General features: G+C 39.5%; 1 protein-coding gene across 6 annotated transcripts in view; it reads right to left on the bottom strand.

Annotated features, from left to right (window-relative positions):
- The window catches only part of PTPRM (protein tyrosine phosphatase receptor type M), a 662162-nt gene that overhangs the window by 278923 nt on the left and 362420 nt on the right, over nucleotides 1-20819 (bottom strand). For all 6 annotated transcript variants that reach the window (XM_061399910.1, XM_061399904.1, XM_061399907.1 and 3 more), the window contains 2 exons: nucleotides 5160-5468; nucleotides 507-616 (listed from right to left, as the gene is read on the bottom strand). In XM_061399910.1, the coding sequence (XP_061255894.1) occupies nucleotides 507-616; nucleotides 5160-5468 (419 nt within the window). The remainder of the gene's footprint in view (nucleotides 1-506; nucleotides 617-5159; nucleotides 5469-20819) is intronic.

Below are 20819 nucleotides of genomic sequence, written 5' to 3'. Positions count from 1 at the left end.
TCTCCCAATGGGAATTTGCTGTATGACTCAGGGAACTCAAACAGGGACCCTGTGACAGTCTAGAAGGCTGGGGTAGGGGGGAGGTTTGGGAGGAGTAGACATGGGTGTACCTATGGATGATTATACATTATGTATATACCTATTGATGTCTGACAGAAAACCACAGAATTCTGTAAAGCAATTATCCTTCGATTAAAAAAATAAAGTGGCAAAAAAAGCAAAAAAAAAAAAAAAGTCATTTTTAAACTATGTCATGTTGTGGCTTTTCATACAATAACAGGTAATCTGGACACATCTAAATCACTGTGAGTATACATCCTGAAATTATTCATAATTTGAAAACCCATCTTTAATTATTTCTGCTTCTATTCAGTAACCATTATAACTAGTGAAAGCATTCCACTTCTTAAAAGGCATGATGCCGCTATGTATTTTTAAATACTAGATAGGTGAGCAACCAGACAAGTTATAGTAAAAAAGTAAATTACTAACAAGGTGTATCTTACCTCATAGAGAGTGATGACACCATAGGTTTCAATTGGTTCTCGCCATTGAAGGAATATCTTCTCTTCAAAGGTACTTCCTTGGATGGATTCAGTAAGAACAGCGCCTGGAACTAGAAGTGGGGGAAATCGATATGTATTTCAATAAAAAAAAAAAAAAGAGAGAAAGAAAAAAAGAAAAGTTTTTCTAGACTTGATAGGTTTTTAACTCTCTATTGAGTCAAAAGATTATATTAATAGATATATTCCACTTTCTGGCAAAAACCTGGAATTTAAAACCATTTTGGCTATACTGTCTTTATAAAGAAAAGAATTTCATCCCATTTTTTTCTCTAAAATGTTTGAATCAGACAATTCAAGTCTTGTAAATAAACTTTTTTTATTTTTGTAAATAAACTTTTTTTTTATTTTGTAAATAAACTTTTTTTTATTGTTCAGAAATAAAGAAGGATGTGGAATGATGGGAATTCCTACACATTAACTTATGGGAATGTAAACTGGTGCAGCCACTTTGGAAGATGGTTAAACATAGATAAACCACCATATGACTCAGCAACTTAACTCCTAGGTATATATGCAAGGGAACTGAAAAGACTGGTCACGCGAAGGCTTGTACACAAATATTAAGAGAAGCACTATTCATAATAACCAAAGAGGAGAAACAACCCAAGTCAGCTCATGATTTGATAAACACTAGAGAAATGTTTTGTTAGCTGGTGGAGGGTATGAGGAGCCCTTAAGAGTTGCTGAGATTGTGCCAACTGGAAAGACTGACCAGCATCTCAAGAGGACACAAAGGTTGTACATATTTGTTTAGTTGATGGGCTACCTATAGAGGGAGGATATTGACAGCTACTCTAAATAGAACTAAGTGGGGTGTAGCAGAAAAAATATCACTGATTCAGAGGGGAGGCCTGGGCTCTGATTTAAGACTTTCCAGGGATTAAACAGTGAAATCTGGGCAATGCACTGACCCTTCTTAGTTCTCAGATGTCTCATTTCTAAAATGAGGAAGTTGGAATAAGTTGATCCCTAATTCCAAAACTCTAAATACGTGTGTGTGTGTATATATATATATATATATATATATATATATATATATATATATATGAAAATAGTTACAGTTGTTCCAGATTGAAAGAATTGATGAGAAACTACAGTGAAGCAAAGAAACAAGATATTTAAGGAGTGATGATACTGGTGAATTCCAAGAAAATTTGGATTCTGGGCTCTGAGACTAAAATGTTCCACACAGTCAGAAGTCGGACTATGATGGGCCAAACCAGAGAAAGCTCGACTCATTCTCTTCTCCTTGACCTTGACAGTGTTTATTTTGACGTCATCAGGTTCCTAAAAGTATCAAGATGATTATGATGTGTGTGGTTTTACTGCTTTATGATAATCTTCTGACTTCAAAATGTGTATAAATTTATGCAGGGCTTCCCTGGTGGCTCAGACAGTAAAGAATCCACCTGCAATGCAGCAGACCCGGGTTCGATGCCTGGGTTGGGAAGTTCCCCTGGAGAACGGAATAGTTACACACTCCAGTCTTACCTGGAGAATCCCACAGAAAGAGGAGCCTGGCTGGCTATAGTCCATGGGGTCACAAAGAGTCAGACACAACTGAGCAACTAACACTTTGACTTTCATTAATCTACGTACAGGTGCAAGGAGGGCAAAAACTTAGAAAAAACAAATCTTTGACTTAATTCAATTAGTATAAACGGGAGTAAAATTTTAAAAATAGATTGTCAAAATGATGTTGCACAGAGGGTATCTTAAAAGGATAAACTTAATAAAACGTACTGGAGGCCTTAACCGTGAAAATGTTAACAACAGGAAAACCTAAATGGGATTCATATAATTGCTTTTAGGTCAAGAACAGATCAAGTGATTAAAATAAAATAGCAGAAAGGTTAGTTAAATTAGGAAGATAGCACTTCATGGGAACTTAGGTCTGACACTGGTTTTTAGAAGTTGTAGAAATTCATGATTTGGAGTACTGAACCATAATATATCTAAGTTTGTGGAATTGAGCCCTGACTAGTGACACTCATAACACCAATAAAAAATACATCTTTCCCACATATTTTCTCATAAAATAAATGATATTTCAACAAAATTATTATACTATAATAAAACTCACAATGTACAATGAACTGTAGCCTTTATTAGTGGCAGATAGTGACACTTCAATTTTTTTTCTTAGAGCTCAGTATTATCCATTTTTCTCTTTCTGTCCTTTTCTGCCTTTTTTGAAGTCTTTTTTCGTTTGTTCTTGTTAAGAAATATAATTTGAAATCAAAGTTTTTCTAATTAACTAGATGCTGGTATGCTATGAAAACAATAGGTTTTTGCTTGGAAGTCATGCATGCCCAACTCTGGGGACTAGCAAGCTACTTTAAACACACTGATGGATAAGTAACTTACTCTAACCTCATGTTTCAACAGCACTTAACAGAATTCTCCGTTCATGTCAATTTGAAACCTCAAAGTTTTGGTGGGTTCACGCCTCAGCATAACATCTCTTATCTCTACGAAAGACTGAATTTGACATCCCACTCATATGATGGAAAACTACTGCTGATTTAAGCCTGAATTAAAAGATTATTAGCAAACTTTACTCTTCTATTTAATGACTAACAAAGTATTTTGAGTGCTTATTGCCTACTCAATATCATCCATATTGCTATAGAAAAAAAATAGATGGCTTCTTCTCTCAAGTAATTTACAGTTAAGAGGGAAAAATCATGTGTAATATAATGAGAGAATAAGTAAGAGTCAAGAGAAGTTGATTTGATCTGTTACAACAACAATAATAACACTCACCTACTAAAGACTCTTCTCTTAACCACAAACAGCCCTGGATGAAAATGCCTTCTAACCCTAAAATGCTGGAGAACTGTATGATTCTTGCTCCTCAGACAAGGAAATTAAGGCTCAGATATTTAAAGATCTTGTCAAGTGCAATAAGGTCAGAGGATGTGGAGAATAACGGTGGGAAGAGCTGGAGACAGCTTCATGAAGGACCTGAAACTGAGGAGCACTCTGGAGGGTAGTGGAGGAGGTGGAATGGAGGTGGGCGGGTGGGAGGGATGTGCAGAGGACAGACTGTGGGGCGCTCCGATGCGAGGGGTGTGCACTGGGACCTGTGCCCAGAGGACTGCTCTGCAGGATGCCGTGTGGGAGGAGAGGCTCCCAGGCCTAGAGTCTGCACCAGGAACACCAAGGGCCTTGACAATGCAGATGTGGGCAGGGAGAGCCACTGACGGCTCTTGTGCAGACAGGGAGGTGATAAAAAGGTATTTTACATGTAAGCTTAGCGAGTGGGGAGGGGGCCCTGGAACGGGAGAAGCTGGGACTACAAAGAAAGGTCAAAAACTACTACAGAAGTTTCAGAATAAAATAATGAGAGCTGGATGTAGGCAGTGGAAGTTGAGAGAAAAGAACAACCTATCAGCATATTAAGTGAAGTAAGTCAGACAAAGACAAACATCACATGATGTCATTTACATGTGGAATTAAAAAAACAATACACATGAACTTACGGACAAAACAGAAGTAGACTCACAGACAGAAACCAAACTTATGTTACCAAAGGGGAAGGAGGGAGTGGGAAGAGATAAAGTAGGAAGTAGAGATGAACACACACACACTACTGTATATAAAATAGATAAACAACAGGGACCTGCTATACCTAGGGAATTGTACAACAGGGAACTGTACCTAATATCTTGCAAAAACCTATGATGGGAAAGAATCTTAACAAGAATGTACACCTATATTTATATATATTCAGTTGTATATATACTTATATATACATACGTATTATTAGCCTCCAGTGTACTGCAGAGTTATATATATATATATATATCACATATATGATATATATATATAAACATATATATTTATTTCTATGTATATCTCTCTCTCTATATATATATATAACTCTGCAGTACACCTGAAGCTAGCATTGCAAATTAACTAGACTTCAATTTAAAATATAGTTTGAAAAAACCCTCACGGCAGAAAGATAAAATAGACAGTAATATCACTGTTCATATTAATAAGGCTTCTAGAATACTAATGATCTACTACTAAGTACTCCAGAAGTACTCTGACACATATTAATAGATGTCTATTTATTGAAGTCTTGGTTATTGAGGTAATATTCAATTACATTGTTCCTATGGAAAAGAATGACTATTACTTGACCACCGACCTCATGTGGTAATTTCTTAGCACTGTGCTGAAGAGCAAAGGCAGCCTCTATCTGGGGCTGAATTTTAATCTGAATTATGAAAAATGTTTCAGAATGCCATATGAATAAGTCCTTCCTATAGATAATCTAATACCCAAACAACACCTCAGTCCCAACATGATGACAAAATTTGAACGAAGAACTATTCGGAGCCATGTAGGATTATCGTATGTAGAAAACTAATTATGTGACATAAAAATTAAAACAAGCCTCTGTATCTTTATTGTCTTCACCTTTTTTAATCAGTGTTTCAGCAGATGCAGCACAGACACATGTTATTCAACATGGTAAGCAATTTTCTTCCATTTTCATTGTAAAGATCTCAGTTAGAAACATAAGCTGCATTTTTGAAAGACTGCATGTTTCACATAAACACATCACTTCAAAGTACTCACGATCTTCATCCGTCTGTACTACGAGCTCCTGGCTCTCCTTCCGCCCCTCCGGATTCATGAGGATGAGCTTCACGCTGACGTTGGTATAGGGCGAGAGGTTGGTGATGGTGTGTTGGGGGTGTGAGTTTTCTGTGTCCCAGCTCACTTCCTCTCGCACCTGTTCCTGCCCTCCAACTTTGTAACAGTAATGGACCGTGAGGTTGTAGCTATGGCAACGGGTCACGTTATACCCAAAGGGCTCCCAGCGGATGGTGATCTGTCGAGATTTGACTTCCACGACTTCCAGCTTCCTTGGGCCACGCATGGGATCTAAGGAGGAAAAGAAGAAAAAAGAAAACATAAGAGAAAAGGATAATAAAAGTTCTGGTGAAGCCTAGGTGCCACAGATAATTATATTGGTCTCCAATATCTTGTTTTCTCTTCTTCCATATGAATAAACTCTCTACAACTTAGCTGGGCATAATGCCACCCAGAATAAAGACTACAGTTTCCATCCTCTTAAGCAGTGAAGTCTGATCCTTGAACCCAAGTTTTGGTGGATGGCATACAAGGTAAGATGTCAGGAATGGTTTCTGGGGGGGTCTCCTTGAGAGGAAGGGGTTCCCCATCTTTGTTCCTCCTTCTGTCCTGTTAGCTTGACTTAGGACAGCTTGCATGACCATTTTGCACTTAAACATGAAGAATTCAAAGCAATGACAACAAACAAGTGGGGTTCCTGGTAATCACGGGGTTACCATATGAGCCCTGAATGGTCTACTCCCAAAATTTTCATTAGAGGGAAATACAATGCTTTTATTTAAGGCTCTGTCCTCTGGGGTTCTGATACACAAAACTAATCTTCATGCTAACTGATGCATATACTTTTTATCTTTTTAAATTAATTCATAATTATGGAATTAGAAAACATAAAAGTAAAAGCTTCCAAATTCAGCATGAAATACAATGATTAAAGAGTATAAACTTCTGAGCAGAACTCTAGCCTTTTCAGATTTTGATTTACAGAGAATTCCACACAGTCACTACTGAAGTAATTCTTTCCTACCCCTGATCAGGTCTCAGTGTTGTTCCTCAGCCCAAGCTCCAGGGACAGAGTTTGGAACTTAGAAATCTAAATGATTTGCAGGAATATGAGCATTCTGATTGGCTTAAGAGAAAGAATATATACAGAGAAAGCTTTTTCATGCATATTTATTTTTTAATGAAGTACAGTTGATTTACAATGTTGTGGTAATTTCTGCCATATAGAAAAGTGATTTAGTTATACAAATGTATTCTATTTTTATATTCTCTTCCATTATGGTTTCTCACAGGATATTGAATACAGTACCCTGTGCTATACAGTAGTACTTTGTTATTTATGAGAAAGCCTAAACTTATTTATGGAAATGATGATGAAAATACAATAATACTAATTATAAAACATACTGAGCCCTATGATATACCTTGCGTCTTTCTAAGAAGTTTACTTTTATGGGTTTGCTGCTGCTGCTGCTGCTAAGTTGGTTCAGTCGTGTCTGACTCTGTGCGACCCCATGGACTGCAGCCTACCAGGCTTCTCCGTCCATGGGATTCTCCAGGCAAGAACACTTGAGTGGGTTGCCATTTCCTTCTCCAATGCATGAAAGTAGAAAGTGAAAGTGAAGTTGCTCAGTCGTGTCTGACTCTTATGGGTTTGGGGAGCACCTAATCTAAAATATTTACTTTAGTATATCCATACATTCAGTTGATCCATATATTTTGATTTTTGTTTTCCTGAAGGTGGTTACCATTTATGACCTATAAAGAGATCTATAATTGGAAAGGGGAAATACCCATGAAAACTGGAGAAATAACAGCTACTGTGTCCTGTGTGTGCACTTCCTATGTATGGGTTGTTTTGTATATATAATCTCCACTCCTCAACAATCCAGTTTTTCCCAAGATAGAAATGAAAACACTGTGACCATGATGGGGTCAACAAGTTGCTCAAGGTCAAGGAGTGACCGTGGCTCTGCATTTGTATGTTTGACAATGAAACATACGCTGTTGCCACCCTACTGGTGTGTCCACCAAAATAAAGACAATCAGATTTTTTTAAAAACCACACATTAAGACCCGTAAAACTCCACGAGAAACAAGATCAAGGGATGCAAACTAGAATAAAGTCCTGTGAATGTAACCTTGGGACTAAAGTGCTGGGAAGAACCCTTCCCGCTACTCCCTCTGGTTCCATGGAAGCTGGGCCCCAGGGCACATTCCCCAGCTTTGGTTTTCCAGACAACCACACCTTTAACTTTTAGCCACCAGAAACCTGTCTGGACTATCACTGATGTTCATACCTTGCTTTTCATTGTGTGTAAATTCCTTGTTTTCTCCATTATTTAGGGCCTAGAGAGAACTTAGGGAACCCCCTTTTCTTGTGGTCTTCAACAAATGAAACGATTCATGTGAAATAGTGTTCTGGGTTTGCATTTGTAAGACGGGGTTTATCTGCCAGTTATCTGTTCAAACCCTAACACAAGGTTAATCATAACCATTCATGCTACTCTGTGCTATAATAACTCTAGGAACCAAGGACAAGTGAGGAAAAATTTCCCTGGAGAATCCTGAGTGGAAGATGCTCATGGAACGTTCCATTTTACTGAATCAATTTTTTCATATTTAAATTACTAGTGTTCAGGAAAATATAACAAATAAGTTACCTAGTGATAACACTGAAGGTGTTTTCCAGTCTACTGACTTTTGACCATCTAAAGGCAATGTCTAATTTTATATAATGCTTCATTAGTTGAATGCTTACAAAAACTTTTAATACACTCCAGATCCCTTATATAAACAGATTAACGTGCATCTATTCACTCCTTTCCCTATTAATCACAAGTCTCCACAAGGACTGTTCTAAAGCACTTTTCCAAGGTTTTCATCCATTTTACTTACTAAATGACTAAATGCTTCAGATATTAATTTCAACAAGCAGTGCAGTTATAACTTAATTTCACTAGAAAAACTACTTTCTCCTGCAGAAGTAAGCCTGCATCATTTTAATACTCCTTAGCCAAGAACACACACTTGTGAATTAAGCCCCAGGATAAAACAACAAAGACTCTGTCTACTGGTCAAGCTGTCTTGAAGTACATGCTCTCTTCCCGTCTGTTATTACCTCTCAGAATCACATCATGGTAAAGTGATGTCTTCCTGTAAACTCGCCAAGTCAAACAGCTAAGCCTAGCACAAACAACCATCTCTATGACCAAGTCCCCAGAGTCCCGATTGTCACAGATGGTATTAAGAGACCAGAGATGGAGGCTGTGTGAGTCCTGAGTCTTAAATGGAAGCAGGGTTGTCCAGACTGGTTTGCATCTTGTTCCTGATCAGTGCAAACAAAACCATCTTGCAGAAGCTTTTCCAAACAGAATATTTCTTTTCTTAAATATTTTAATTTTGGACTTCCCTGGTGGAGCAGTGGATAAGAATCCACCTGCCAATTCAGGTGATATGGGTTCAATCCCTGGTCCAGGAAGATTCTACATGCCTCAGAGCAACTAAGCCCATGCACCACCACTACTGAGCCCGTGCACCACAAATATTGAAGCCTGTATGCTCTAGGTCCAGCAAACCACAACTCATTAGCCCCTGAGCCTCAACGACTGAAGCCCATGTGCCTAGAGCCCGTGCACTACAACGAGAGAAACCACTGCAACGAGCAGCCCTCACACCACAACCAGAGAGCAGCCCCTGCTCTCCAAAACTAGAGAGAGCCCGCACACAGCAATGAAGACCCAGCACAGCCAAAAGTAAATAAATAAATTTGCTCCTCGAATAGGAGAAGCTGTCCTGGAGGTGACAAAAAAAACACTCTTCTGTAACGATGAATGCCACTGGAGGTGGTTGTAGGAGCCTTGGGTACTAATCTGAGTCCAGGTACTCACTCGCTATGAAACTCAGGGAGTGTCTTCAATTTGCTGAACCACATTTTGTGTGTGCTTGCTCAGTCACTAAGTGGTGTCCAACTGTTTGAGACCCTATGGACTGTAGTCTGCCAGGCTCCTCTGTCCATGGGATTTCCTAGGCAAGAATACTGGAGTGGGTTTCTATTCCCTTCTCAAGGGGATTTTCCCGACGCAGGGATTGAACCCGGGTCTCCTGCATTGCAGGCAGATTCTTTGCCATCTGAGCCACCAGGGAAGCCAGATGACAGGGTAGTGAGTCATAGTCACTAGTTGGGGAATATATGTCTATCCTTTCTCACAATCCTAAAGATGTTTTGGAGGATGTGTGTGGATTCCAAGGCCAGTAACTTCTCTTCACAATCCCTTTGCCCTCAGTGGAATGGGTACCAGAAGGCATCGTTGGCACCAGTCACGAGGCCAGGGGGCCCAGTCTGGGCCCATGGGCTCACAATAAGTGACCAGAGCGGTATCCCTGAGGAGCGTGGTGGCTGTCATGCCTGAAGCTTCAGCAGGGACTTCTCACTGGTTTCCCTGCCAGCACCACTGGCAGCATCTTCCCCTCTGTTCTCTTTCTGCCACTTTGAGTCGGGTTTCAAGCAGAGACACCTGACACTTGCAGCCCTGACCTGAGGGACCAGTGAGCTGGTTCTGGCCTCCAGCACTCTGGCAATCCTATTTAGCTGGGGACCCCGCCTCCTCACGTAGCCAGTCCTGTTCTTCCGCGGGTAAGGGCAGAAACTGAGTGATAGGATCAATTTCCACTGCAGGTTCAATTCACAGCTCGTTTCTCTGGAACCCTGCCCTTTACCTTTCATTACGACTACACTGCTTTTTCAGAAACTCAATTTCAGAAGCTGTGAGATACATCTGGGTGTAATTTTAGAATCCTGTCATTGATAATCAAAAACACAGATTACAGACTGAGGCTCCTGCTAACAGGTTTCTCTTTTCTGCCTCTTCATGGACTTTCCAGAGGTCTATTGCAATAAAAGGAATGATACCCAGAATGGCAGGGTGGGTCCCTTCTGGCATCTTCAGCTACTAAACTTCTGCCTCGCCAGTCACACAAAAGAAGGTGACAAAATAATAAAGGAACAGCTTTATTTACTTTGCTGTACAGTTAAATCAGAGCAAAGGCTTGTTTAACTGATATTATGTTGGCCTTCCCAGTTATTTAATATTCCTAAGCAGCAAAGACACAGACGGTAAAGAATCTGCCTGCACTTCAAAAGACCCAGGTTTGATCCCTGCCTTGGGAAGATCCCTGGAGTAGGAAATGGCAATCCACTCCAATATTCTTGCCTGGGAAATTCCATGGACAGAGGAACCTGGTAGGCTACAGTCCATGGGATCACAAAGAGTGGGACATGACTGAATGCCTAACACACAAGCAACAAAGATTCCAGGCACAGGCGCCCTGTTTGTAAGTGACAGAGCTATAGTTTTTGAATTAGCTGCTATTTTCCATAGTTTCAGCTTCCCTGGTGGCTCAGATGGTAAAGAATCTGCCTATAATGCAGGAGACCCGGGTTCGATCTCTTGGTCAGGAAGAGCCCCTGGAGAAGGAACTGGCAACTCACTCCAGTATTCTTGCCTAGGAAGTCCCATGGACAGAGGAGTCTGGCAGACTACAGTCCATGGGGTCACAAAGGGTTGGGTAAGACTTAGCAATTAAACAACAACAACAACAACAAAAAAACAGTACTAAATTAATAGCTGAGAAAACAGTCTTATTGAACAATGAAGGAAAGGGCAGCCATGCCAGGCCTCACACAGAAGCAAATTCCTCCTGTATTTCTTGGTTTAGGATGGATGCGTTATTTACCATATCTGTTCTGTATTACAAGTGCTGGTTTGTACTCAGCCTAAATCCTAAAGGTAAGTAACCTTGCTGGGAACTGGACTCTCCATGTATCAATCCTATTGATCAATCTAATTTGATTGCAGATGAAAGCAGGAATTTCTATTCATAATTTATGGGAAATGTAAAGATGATCTTACATAAGAAATGATGAGAACACAGACCAAGGTGCGAATGCAGACCCTTTCAGGCAAGAGGGTGGGGCTGCAACCACACTCTGAACGTGAGTGATGGCTGACAGCCTAGAGGGGCAGCTACCTGTGCTTCAGGTGACCCTAAGTGACCCTAAGAGAGCATGCTGTGCACATGCTCTGTTTAGTTTTTGGTCTGTACATTACAAAACCTACAGTAAAAGAACACAGATTTGGCCTTTGGTTAGTCATTTTTGGTGTCTCATTTTAGGATAGTGTCACTGAGACTTTTAGAATTTTTTTTTTTTTAAGAATTTTAAGATTTAATATTCTTAAGAGTTAGTTGAATGGGAACTGGAAAAAAAGATGGAATAAACGATTCACTACTGACAATCTTCCACAATAAAGAAGTGTTGGCATTGATAACAGACTCACTGACAGTAATGTTTCTCATAATTTATTCCGCCTGAATTGATTAACTTTTCAGAATAAGGCTAGGAGTCCAACAGTGGTTGAAAGATGTTCTTCTTTCAAATACAAAGAGTTCTTTTCTGGTGTTAATTTAAGGTTTTTAAAATTTCAAGTAATAAGTTTCTAAAAAAAAAAAACACATTGAAAAGTACAACATAAAACAATCACCTGTGTACCTACTAATATCACATATTAACATTGGTGTTTTGCCTCAGAGCACTTTTGATTAAAGAAATAAAATACTGCTGATATAAATCTTTTCCAGGGTCCTGTAGGCTACCTCAAGGTTATTATACATCACTCTCAGACATGGTTTTGTACTTTTATTACAAGTGTCCAGGATGCCTAAAATTTTACACAAATGCTACCACTCTCTGCAGATTGATGGGCTCCACATCAGCCAAGTTGAAATTCATAGATCTGGCTTAGATCTGCAGATGGATCATATAGATCATTTTAACTCATCTAAATCAAATGTATACATGTATCATATATGCAGATCAAATTCCACTAAGGAAATTAACTGTAGTTTACTTACGTATTCCCTCCCGAGGAGCAGAGAGGCTGAGCCCACACGTTGCCTATTACAAGGGGTGAAGAGTGAGCACGGGTAACACCCGGCAGCTCATTTAGAAATACACACGCTCGGGCCCCACCTCCAATGGCCGGAAGCAGAATCTTCCTTTGCACATTAAAGTCTGAGAAACTCTGACTTAGAGGAGTGTTTTTTATTTTATCTTTATTTTTTAATATAAATTTATTTATTTTAATTGGAGGCTAATTACTTTATAATATTGTATTGGTTTTGCCATACATCAACATGAATCCGCCATGGGTGTACACGTGTTCCCCATCCTGAACCCCCCTCCCACCTCCCTCCCCATACCATCCCTCTGGGTCATCCCAGTGCACTGGCCCCAAGCATCCTGTATCCTGCATCGAACCTGGACTGGCGATTCGTTTCACATATATTATACATGTTTCAATGCCATTCTCCCAAATCATCCCACCCTCTCCCTCTCCCACAGAGTCCAAAAGCCTGTTCTATATATCTGTGTCTCTTTTGCTAACTCGCATACCGGGTTATCGTTACCATCTTTCTAAATTCCATATATATGTGTTAGTATACTCTATTGGTGTTTTTCTGTCTGGCTTATTTCATTCTGTATAATAGGCTCCAGTTTTATCCACCTCATTAGAACTGATCCCAATGTATTCTTTCTAATGGCTGAGTAATACTCCCTCGTGTATATGTACCACAGCTTTCTTATCCATTCATCTGCTGATGGACATCTAGGTTGCTTCCATGTCCTGGCTATTATAAACAGTGCTGTGATGAACACTGGGGTACAAGAGTCTCTTTCAATTCTGGTTTCCTCAGTGTGTATGCCCAGCAGTGGGATTGCTGGGTCATAAGGCAGTTCTATTTCCAGTTTTTTAAGGAATCTCCACACTGTTCTCCATAGTGGCTGTACTAGTTTGCATTCCTACCAACAGTGGAAGAGGGTTCCCTTTTCTCCACACCCTCTCCAGCATTTATTGCTTGTAGACTTTTGGATAGCAGCCATTCTGACTGGTGTGAAATGGTACCTCATAGTGGTTTTGATTTGCATTTCTCTGATAATGAGTGATGTTGAGCATCTTTTCATGTGTTTGTTAGCCATCTGTACGTCTTCTTTGGAGAAATGTCTATTTAGTTCTTTGGCCCATTTTTTAATTGGGTCATTTATTTTTCTGGAATTGAGCTGCAGAAGTTGCTTGTATATTTTTGAGATTAATTATTTGTCAGTTGCTTCATTTGCTATTATTTTCTCCCATTCTGAAGGCTGTCTTTTCACCTTGCTTATAGTTTCCTTTGTTGTGCAGAAGCATTTAATTTTAATTAGGTCCCATTTGTTTATTTTTGCTTTTATTTCCAATATTCTGGGAGGTGGGTCATAGAGGATCCTGCTGTGATGTATGTCGGAGAATGTTTTGCCTATGTTCTCCTCTAGGAGTTTTATAGTTTCTGGTCTTACATTTAGACCTTTAATCCATTTTGAGTTTATTTTTGTGTATGGTGTTAGAAAATGTTCTAGTTTCATTCTTTTACAAGTGGTTGACCAGTTTTCCCAGCACCACTTGTTAAAGAGATTGTCTTTTCTCCATTGTATATTCTTGCCTCCTTTGTCAAAGATAAGGCGTCCATAGGTGCGTGGATTTGTCTCTGGGATTTCTATTTTGTTCCATTGATCTATATTTCTGTCTTTGTGCCAGTACCATACTGTCTTGATGACTGTGGCTTTGTAGTAGAGCCTGAAGTCAGGCAGGTTGATTCCTCCAGTTCCATTCTTCTTTCTCAAGATAGCTTTGGCTATTCGAGGTTTTTTGTATTTCCATACAAATTGTGAAATTATTTGTTCTAGCTCTGTGAAAAATACCGTTGGTAGCTTGATAGGGATTGCATTGAATTTATAGATTGCTTTGGGTAGTATACTCATTTTCACTATATTGATTCTTTCGATCCATTAACACGGTATAGTTCTCCATCTGTTAGCGTCCTCTTTGATTTCTTTCACCAGTGTTTTACAGTTTTCTATATACAGGTCTTTTGTTTCTTTAGGTAGATATATTCCTAAGTATTTTATTCTTTTTGTTGCAATGGTGAATGGAATTGTTTCCTTAATTTGTCTTTCTTTTTTCTCATTATTAGTGTATAAGAATGCAAGGGATTTCTGTGTGTTGATTTTATATCCTGCAACTTTACTATATTCATTGATAAGCTCTAGTAATTTTCTGGTGGAGTCTTTAGGGTTTTCTATGTAGAGGATCATGTCATCTGCAAACAGTGAGAGTTTTACTTCTTCTTTTCCAATTTGGATTCCTTTTATTTCTTTTTCTGCTCTGATTGCTGTGGCCAAAACTTCCAAAACTATGTTGAATAGTAGTGGTGAAAGTGGGCACCCCTGTCTTGTTCCTGACTTTAGGGGAAATGCTTTCAATTTTTCACCATTGAGGATAATGTTTGCTGTGGGTTTGTCATATATAGCTTTTATTATGTTGAGGTATGTTCCTTCTATTCCTGCTTTCTGGAGAGTTTTTATCATAAATGGATGTTGAATTTTGTCAAAGGCTTTCCCTGCATCTATTGAGATAATCATATGGCTTTTACTTTTCAATTTGTTAATTGTGGTGTATTACATTGATTGATTTGCGGATATTGAAGAATCCTTGCACCCCTGGGATAAAGCCCACTTGGTCATGATGTTTGATCTTTTTAATGTGCTGCTGGATACTGATTGCTAGAATTTTGTTAAGGATTTTTGCAACTATGTTCATCAGTGATATTGGCCTACATAATGATCAAAGGACCAATCCAGGAAGAAGACATAACAATTATAAATATATATGCACCCAACATAGGAGCACTGCAATATGTAAGACAAATGCTAACAAGTATGAAAGGGGAAATTAACAATAACACAATAATAGTGGGAGACTTTAATACCCCACTCACACCTATGGATAGAACTACTAAACAGAAAATTAACAAGGAAACACAAACTTTAAATGATACAATAGACCAGTTAGACCTAATTGATATCTATAGGACATTTCACCCCAAAACAATGAATTTCACCTTTTTCTCAAGTGCACACGGAACCTTCTCCAGGATAGATCACGTCCTGGGCCATAAATATAGCCTTGGTAAATTCAAAAAAATAGAAATCATTCCAAGCATCTTTTCTGACCACAATGCAGTAAGATTAGATCTCAATTACAGGAGAAAAACTATTAAAAATTCCAACATATGGAGGCTGAACAACACGCTGCTGAATAACCAACAAATCACAGAAGAAATCAAAAAAGAAATAAAAATATGCATAGAAATGAATGAAAATAAAAACACAACAACCCAAAACCTGTGGGACTCTGTAAAAGCAGTGCTAAGGGGAAGGTTCATAGCAATACAGGAATACCTCAAGAAACAAGAAAAAAGTCAAATAACCTAACTCTACTCCTAAAGCAACTAGAAAAGGAAGAAATGAAGAACCCCAGAGTTAGTAGAAGGAAATAAATCTTAAAAATTAGGGCAGAAATAAATGCAAAAGAAACAAAAGAGACCATAGCAAAAATCAACAAAGCCAAAAGCTGGTTCTTTGAGAGGATAAATAAAATTGACAAACCATTAGCCAGACTCATCAAGAAACAAAGGGAGAAAAATCAAATCAATAAAATTAGAAATGAACATGGAGAGATCACAACAGACAACACAGAAATACAAAGGATCATAAGAGACTACTATCAGCAATTATATGCTAATAAAATGGGCAACGTGGAAGAAATGGACAAATTCTTAGAAAAGTACAACTTTCCAAACCTGAACCAGGAAGAAATAGAAAACCTTAACAGACCCATCACAAGCACAGAAATTGAAACCGTAATCAGAAATCTTCCAGCAAACAAAAGCCCAGGTCCAGATGGCTTCACAGCTGAATTCTACCAAAAATTTAGAGAAGAGCTAACACCTATCCTACTCAAACTCTTCCAGAAAATTGCAGAGGAAGGTACACTTCCAAACTCATTCTATGAGGCCAGCATCACCCTAATACCAAAACCTGACAAAGATGCCACAAAAAAAGAGGAGTGTTTTTTAGAATGCAGGTTGAGCCCTCGGGTCTTAAGACTAGTAAGGAATATTAGCAGTAAAGAACCCGCCTGCCAATGCAGGAGACCTAAGAGAGGTGGGTTTGATCCCTGGGTCGGGAAGATCCCCTAGAGGGAGAAATGGCATCCCACTCCAGTATTCTTGCCTGGAGAGTCCCAGGGACAGAGGAGCCCAGCGGACTATAGTCCATGGGGTCACGAAGAGTTGGATACAACTGAACGCACACACACACACACACACACAAAGCAACTAAAACATTCAAATGCATTTTGTTAGACGGTGAGGACTGGGCAGTTTTGTTTTAGTTTACATACCCACGTTCTTGGGAATTTACGGGTGTGTTGGACTGTGTCCACAATGTAAAATATATTTCACACTGCAGCAGAAGAGTGAGAAGCACACTGCTGGAGAACTTTTTCCCTGGGGGCGCCAGGAGATAAACATACCTAGAGAAATTCTTCTCTGGGGGCACTAGGACATACGCACTCCTAGAGAAAGTCTTCCCTGGGGGTGCCAGGAGATAGCTACAGAAACGTTCTTAGCAGCGCTGTTGACACAAGAATAAGAGAGAAAAACACAGAAACAACCTAAATGTCTACGAGCAGAAAACAGACAGATAATCATACAATGGCAAAGTATTCTCTAGTGATTATAAATGAAGCAATAATGAATTATGGAAATAAAGAATTGAGTGAAAAACTCAAGTCACAGTAGAGAACTATGATATAATTTTATAACACTGAAAAATCAGCAAAAGGGAATTACAGCATACATATATGTTAAAACCACTTAAGTGAAGAAAGAAGAGAAAAACAGGACAAATATCCATGGAAACTCAGGATACTGGTGACCTCAGTCCTAGAGGCAGGGGAATAAAATGAGAAGCAGTTAGATGCAGAGGTTCTAAGGAGGCTCTATTTTGAAGCCAAGGAGTCAGTTAATGTTGCTATGTAGCAGAATTTATGTAGATGACATATATTCTTTTGTTTATGTCAAATATAGATAGTGAAAGACAGGGAAGCCTGGCATGCTGCAGTCCATGGGGCCACAGAGTCAGACATAACTTAGCGACTGAAAAACAACAATATAATAACTTAAAAGAAGGTTATCACAGGAAGGCATGAATATCCCAGAAATTCTGTTGGCTCTTTGAAATTCTCTTCCTGCAGGACAGTCTACCCTTGGTTCTTAGGAGAGAAAGACTGCGGTTTCTGCCAGCCAGACCTAAGGGGAGCAGGATAACATCTCACTGAAGACGTTCTGGATATTTATCCATGGCTGGGGGCCTTTGACCTTAAGAGCTTTATGGAGCCATGTACTCACATACGTAACAGGCATCTCACCAGTGATGTTTTTGGCCCAGATACCAGACCCCTGGATCCTGCAGGCTGAGTCTCAGGCCCGGCTCAGCCACTCAGGGGACAGGTGTTGCTTCTCCTGACCCCGACCCCAGCTCTGAACCTCACCCTGTTTCATTCCTGGATTCTCAGAGAGGCCTAAAGCAGAGCTCAGGACGGCCACGTGAGGAGGGAAGAGTGTGAGCAAGGTAACTGTCCAAGGCCACAGCTGACCCATTTGGTACAACATGTTTGTGTACACGGTGTACACATGTTGTTCATGTTCTGACCTATGTTTGTGTACAGCAGAAAAGCACCCCTTCCTTAAGGCACTTATTGTCATCTGCTGGAAAACTGCATAAGAATCATATAAATCTATGGGGTTTGTGCAATGAATGGGCCCTGCATGCTTACACCGTGCACACTCTGCACAACTGTACACTGTGGCCCTGCTGGAAAGAGTGTGTGTAGGTGTGTGTGTCTATGTGGGTATATTTGTGTGCTGTTCAAAAACATGCAAGTTCCATGACCAAAAAGATATAGGCATGTGACATGTACTGAGAGTTCTGAAGGAATTTAACAGACGGTTTCAAAACTTAAGATAAAGCAGGTGTGCAGAAGTGGATACGCTGTGTGCATGTTGACAGAAGTATGTGGATTTTTTTCAGCAAACAAATACCACTTACTCGCTTACCCTTTAACCACAAATACTAACTTCAATAGCCATATATCCACATACAGTGCTTAAATTGAATTTTCATGAAGGTACAAGTTTTAGCTATTCCTCCCTAATCCTGTCTGTCTTTCATGACTTTCCTTTTTGATGGTATGTCTGAATCAATCTAAGGACTTCTAATTGATGCCCTCTTATCATAGGAACCAAATAAAAATGATTCCATGAGTAAGTCATTCCTGTCAAACAGGTCATAACCATTCTTGCTTTGCACACCAGTCAGGCAAATCTGTCTGTTGCATCCCAAATACCATTCTCCCTCCAAAATTAATCTCTTTGGTCTCACAGGTCCATACACATACAGTACTAGTCACCTTTTTTATCTGCAAAAAAGTAGTCTTCAATCCCTTTCTATCTTGATTCAAAATCGGTCTCTTTCATAACTATTTTTTCTTAGTTAAGAACTCTGAGGCTTCTAGACAACCACATTGTCAAAATCCTCATGTTCACAGGTTGATTATGTTTCTATATGTTTTCCTGTCTTCTGTAACAATCAAGTTCACTGACTACTGATCCCATGTCTAACACAAATGCTTTATCCTAGAAGGAGCCTATGTTTACTAATCAATATATTAGTTAAAAGGAGCTAACACAGTATAATAAACACTAAGCATCTAGCTCAGTTCCTTTGTTTTCATAAGTCAGTTCAGAAACCATCTCCTTTTCTGTGGTATTTACCAGTTTTCTATGAAAGGCCTTTCCAAGTTCTGTGCTGCGATTTGCATGTCTCTGTCTTACTTTCTGCTTTATAAACATGGCTCCCCTAACGATGGGAATGGTCCATTTCTGCCTCGGCTCCTTGGTGACATTTCCGAAGTGTAAAGTTCACGCCTGCGGGAAGAACACTGCTGCTATACAGTCAAATCCGAGTCTTCAGTTGTTCCGCTGCCCTGCAAAAATGAGCTGTAATTCATCCTATAGATGAACTTTACAAGAAACTGTTGTGTGAAATAGAAATGAGCTTCCAGTAAAAGACTTTCTTGGTATTTATTTCAGGCTCTATTAAAGGAGGAGGCAAGTGATTTTCACAGAGTTTTTCAGAACTGTCAAAAATTGGTTGCGAATGTGTATTGACCTTCTCTAACCCTCATAAAGCTGTGATGACCACAAAAAGGATCTTACAAGTTTGGATCTGTTTATTTCATCCAGAGAAAAAGCGTACCCAGGCCAGTCACTGCTGGTTATGGAAGAATGTGATGAGTGTTGAAAAAAAGCCAATCGAATACCATTTTAGATTCACCCATAAGAAGCATTCTCTCTAGTTGATACAAGTAGAGAAATCTTATTTAAAACACTTTTTACCTGTTCAGAGCCTCCTATTTATTAATAGTTCCTCCACCAGGGAATTGAACCCTAGCTCTCCCTCGGCAGTGAAAGCAGAGTCCTAACCACTGGGCCACCAGGGCATTTGCTCAGCCATATTTTCCATCTTTAAGAAAAGAACTGTTCTTTAATAAAAGAACAAGGAAACTGTCACAAATAAGGGTTTTTTTTAAAAATATTACAGCTCATTCCTCACTCAACTTTTGAAAATAAATCACAGTTCACTGATACATATTTATTTCCTTTTGAATTCAGTTAATTTGCCACAGAAACTTGTCTTAAAAAATTACAAACAACTATGCTTCCTTGAATATTTGCATATTTCTTAGGAGGGGCTTAAAAACTACGGAACATATTGGATAATCTTAATAAAGTAGATCACCCATTTGCCATTTAGTGTTAAAAATACTCAGGATTCTGACATACTGAAAATTAATTAGACATTTTCGGGAGGATTCGCAGATAATACTTCTAATAAGTTATTAATATGATACCACATATGTTAGCTTTTTCAGCCATTTTGAAGTTGAATTCTATGGGGAGAGGAAGCCTGCTGAGCCTGTGGGGCAGATCTGGGGGCCGGCCTGTTGGCAGCAGAGGATGGACTGGGATGGGGAGAGCCTGGAGGGAGGGGTGCGAGGCTGGGTTCTCCCCAGAGGACCCGCTGCTGATGGCCAAGCCAGCCTGTACTAGAAGAACGGCAGCTCGGGAAACATCCTGGAGCCACACACCACGGAATGTCATCATTAGACGGTCAGGGGGAGGGTGGGACCAGGGACAGGAAGGCAGTCCTGCCAAGACAGGGGCCAGAGTGGGGGAGAGCTGGGGGTGTGATGGGCCTGACTGCTTGCTGCCTGAGCCATCCATGAGCAGACAGCGGGTATGGCCCTCAGGATAAACCTAAAGCTCAAGGTCGGGGGGAAGTGGGGAAGGATTTGGAGGTTACGTAACTGTTCAAGTCACTAACACAGATGGCGATTCCCAGGAAAAGTATTTAGAAAGAAGAGGGGGATAAAGCAAAAGAAAGCCTACAGTAACGGACCTCTTTTTGTTTTGATTTTATGTTTTCTTTTTAAGATTCTTCATGGCATGTCCTCTCCCCTATGAAACTGACAGTAATAAGATATTAAGAGTTATAATTTTTAAGCCATTCATTCTTTGATATGTGCCACTTTCAACACATTATTTTACAATAGGCTTTGCTTGAATTTTAAAAGGAAAGTTTTT

This window comes from Bos javanicus, chromosome 24 (genome assembly GCF_032452875.1).
Source record: "Bos javanicus breed banteng chromosome 24, ARS-OSU_banteng_1.0, whole genome shotgun sequence".
In the NCBI taxonomy this organism is placed as follows: Eukaryota; Metazoa; Chordata; class Mammalia; order Artiodactyla; family Bovidae; genus Bos; species Bos javanicus.
The sequence above is the reverse complement of the archived record's forward strand: the minus strand, read 5'-3'. Positions and strand labels throughout refer to the sequence as shown.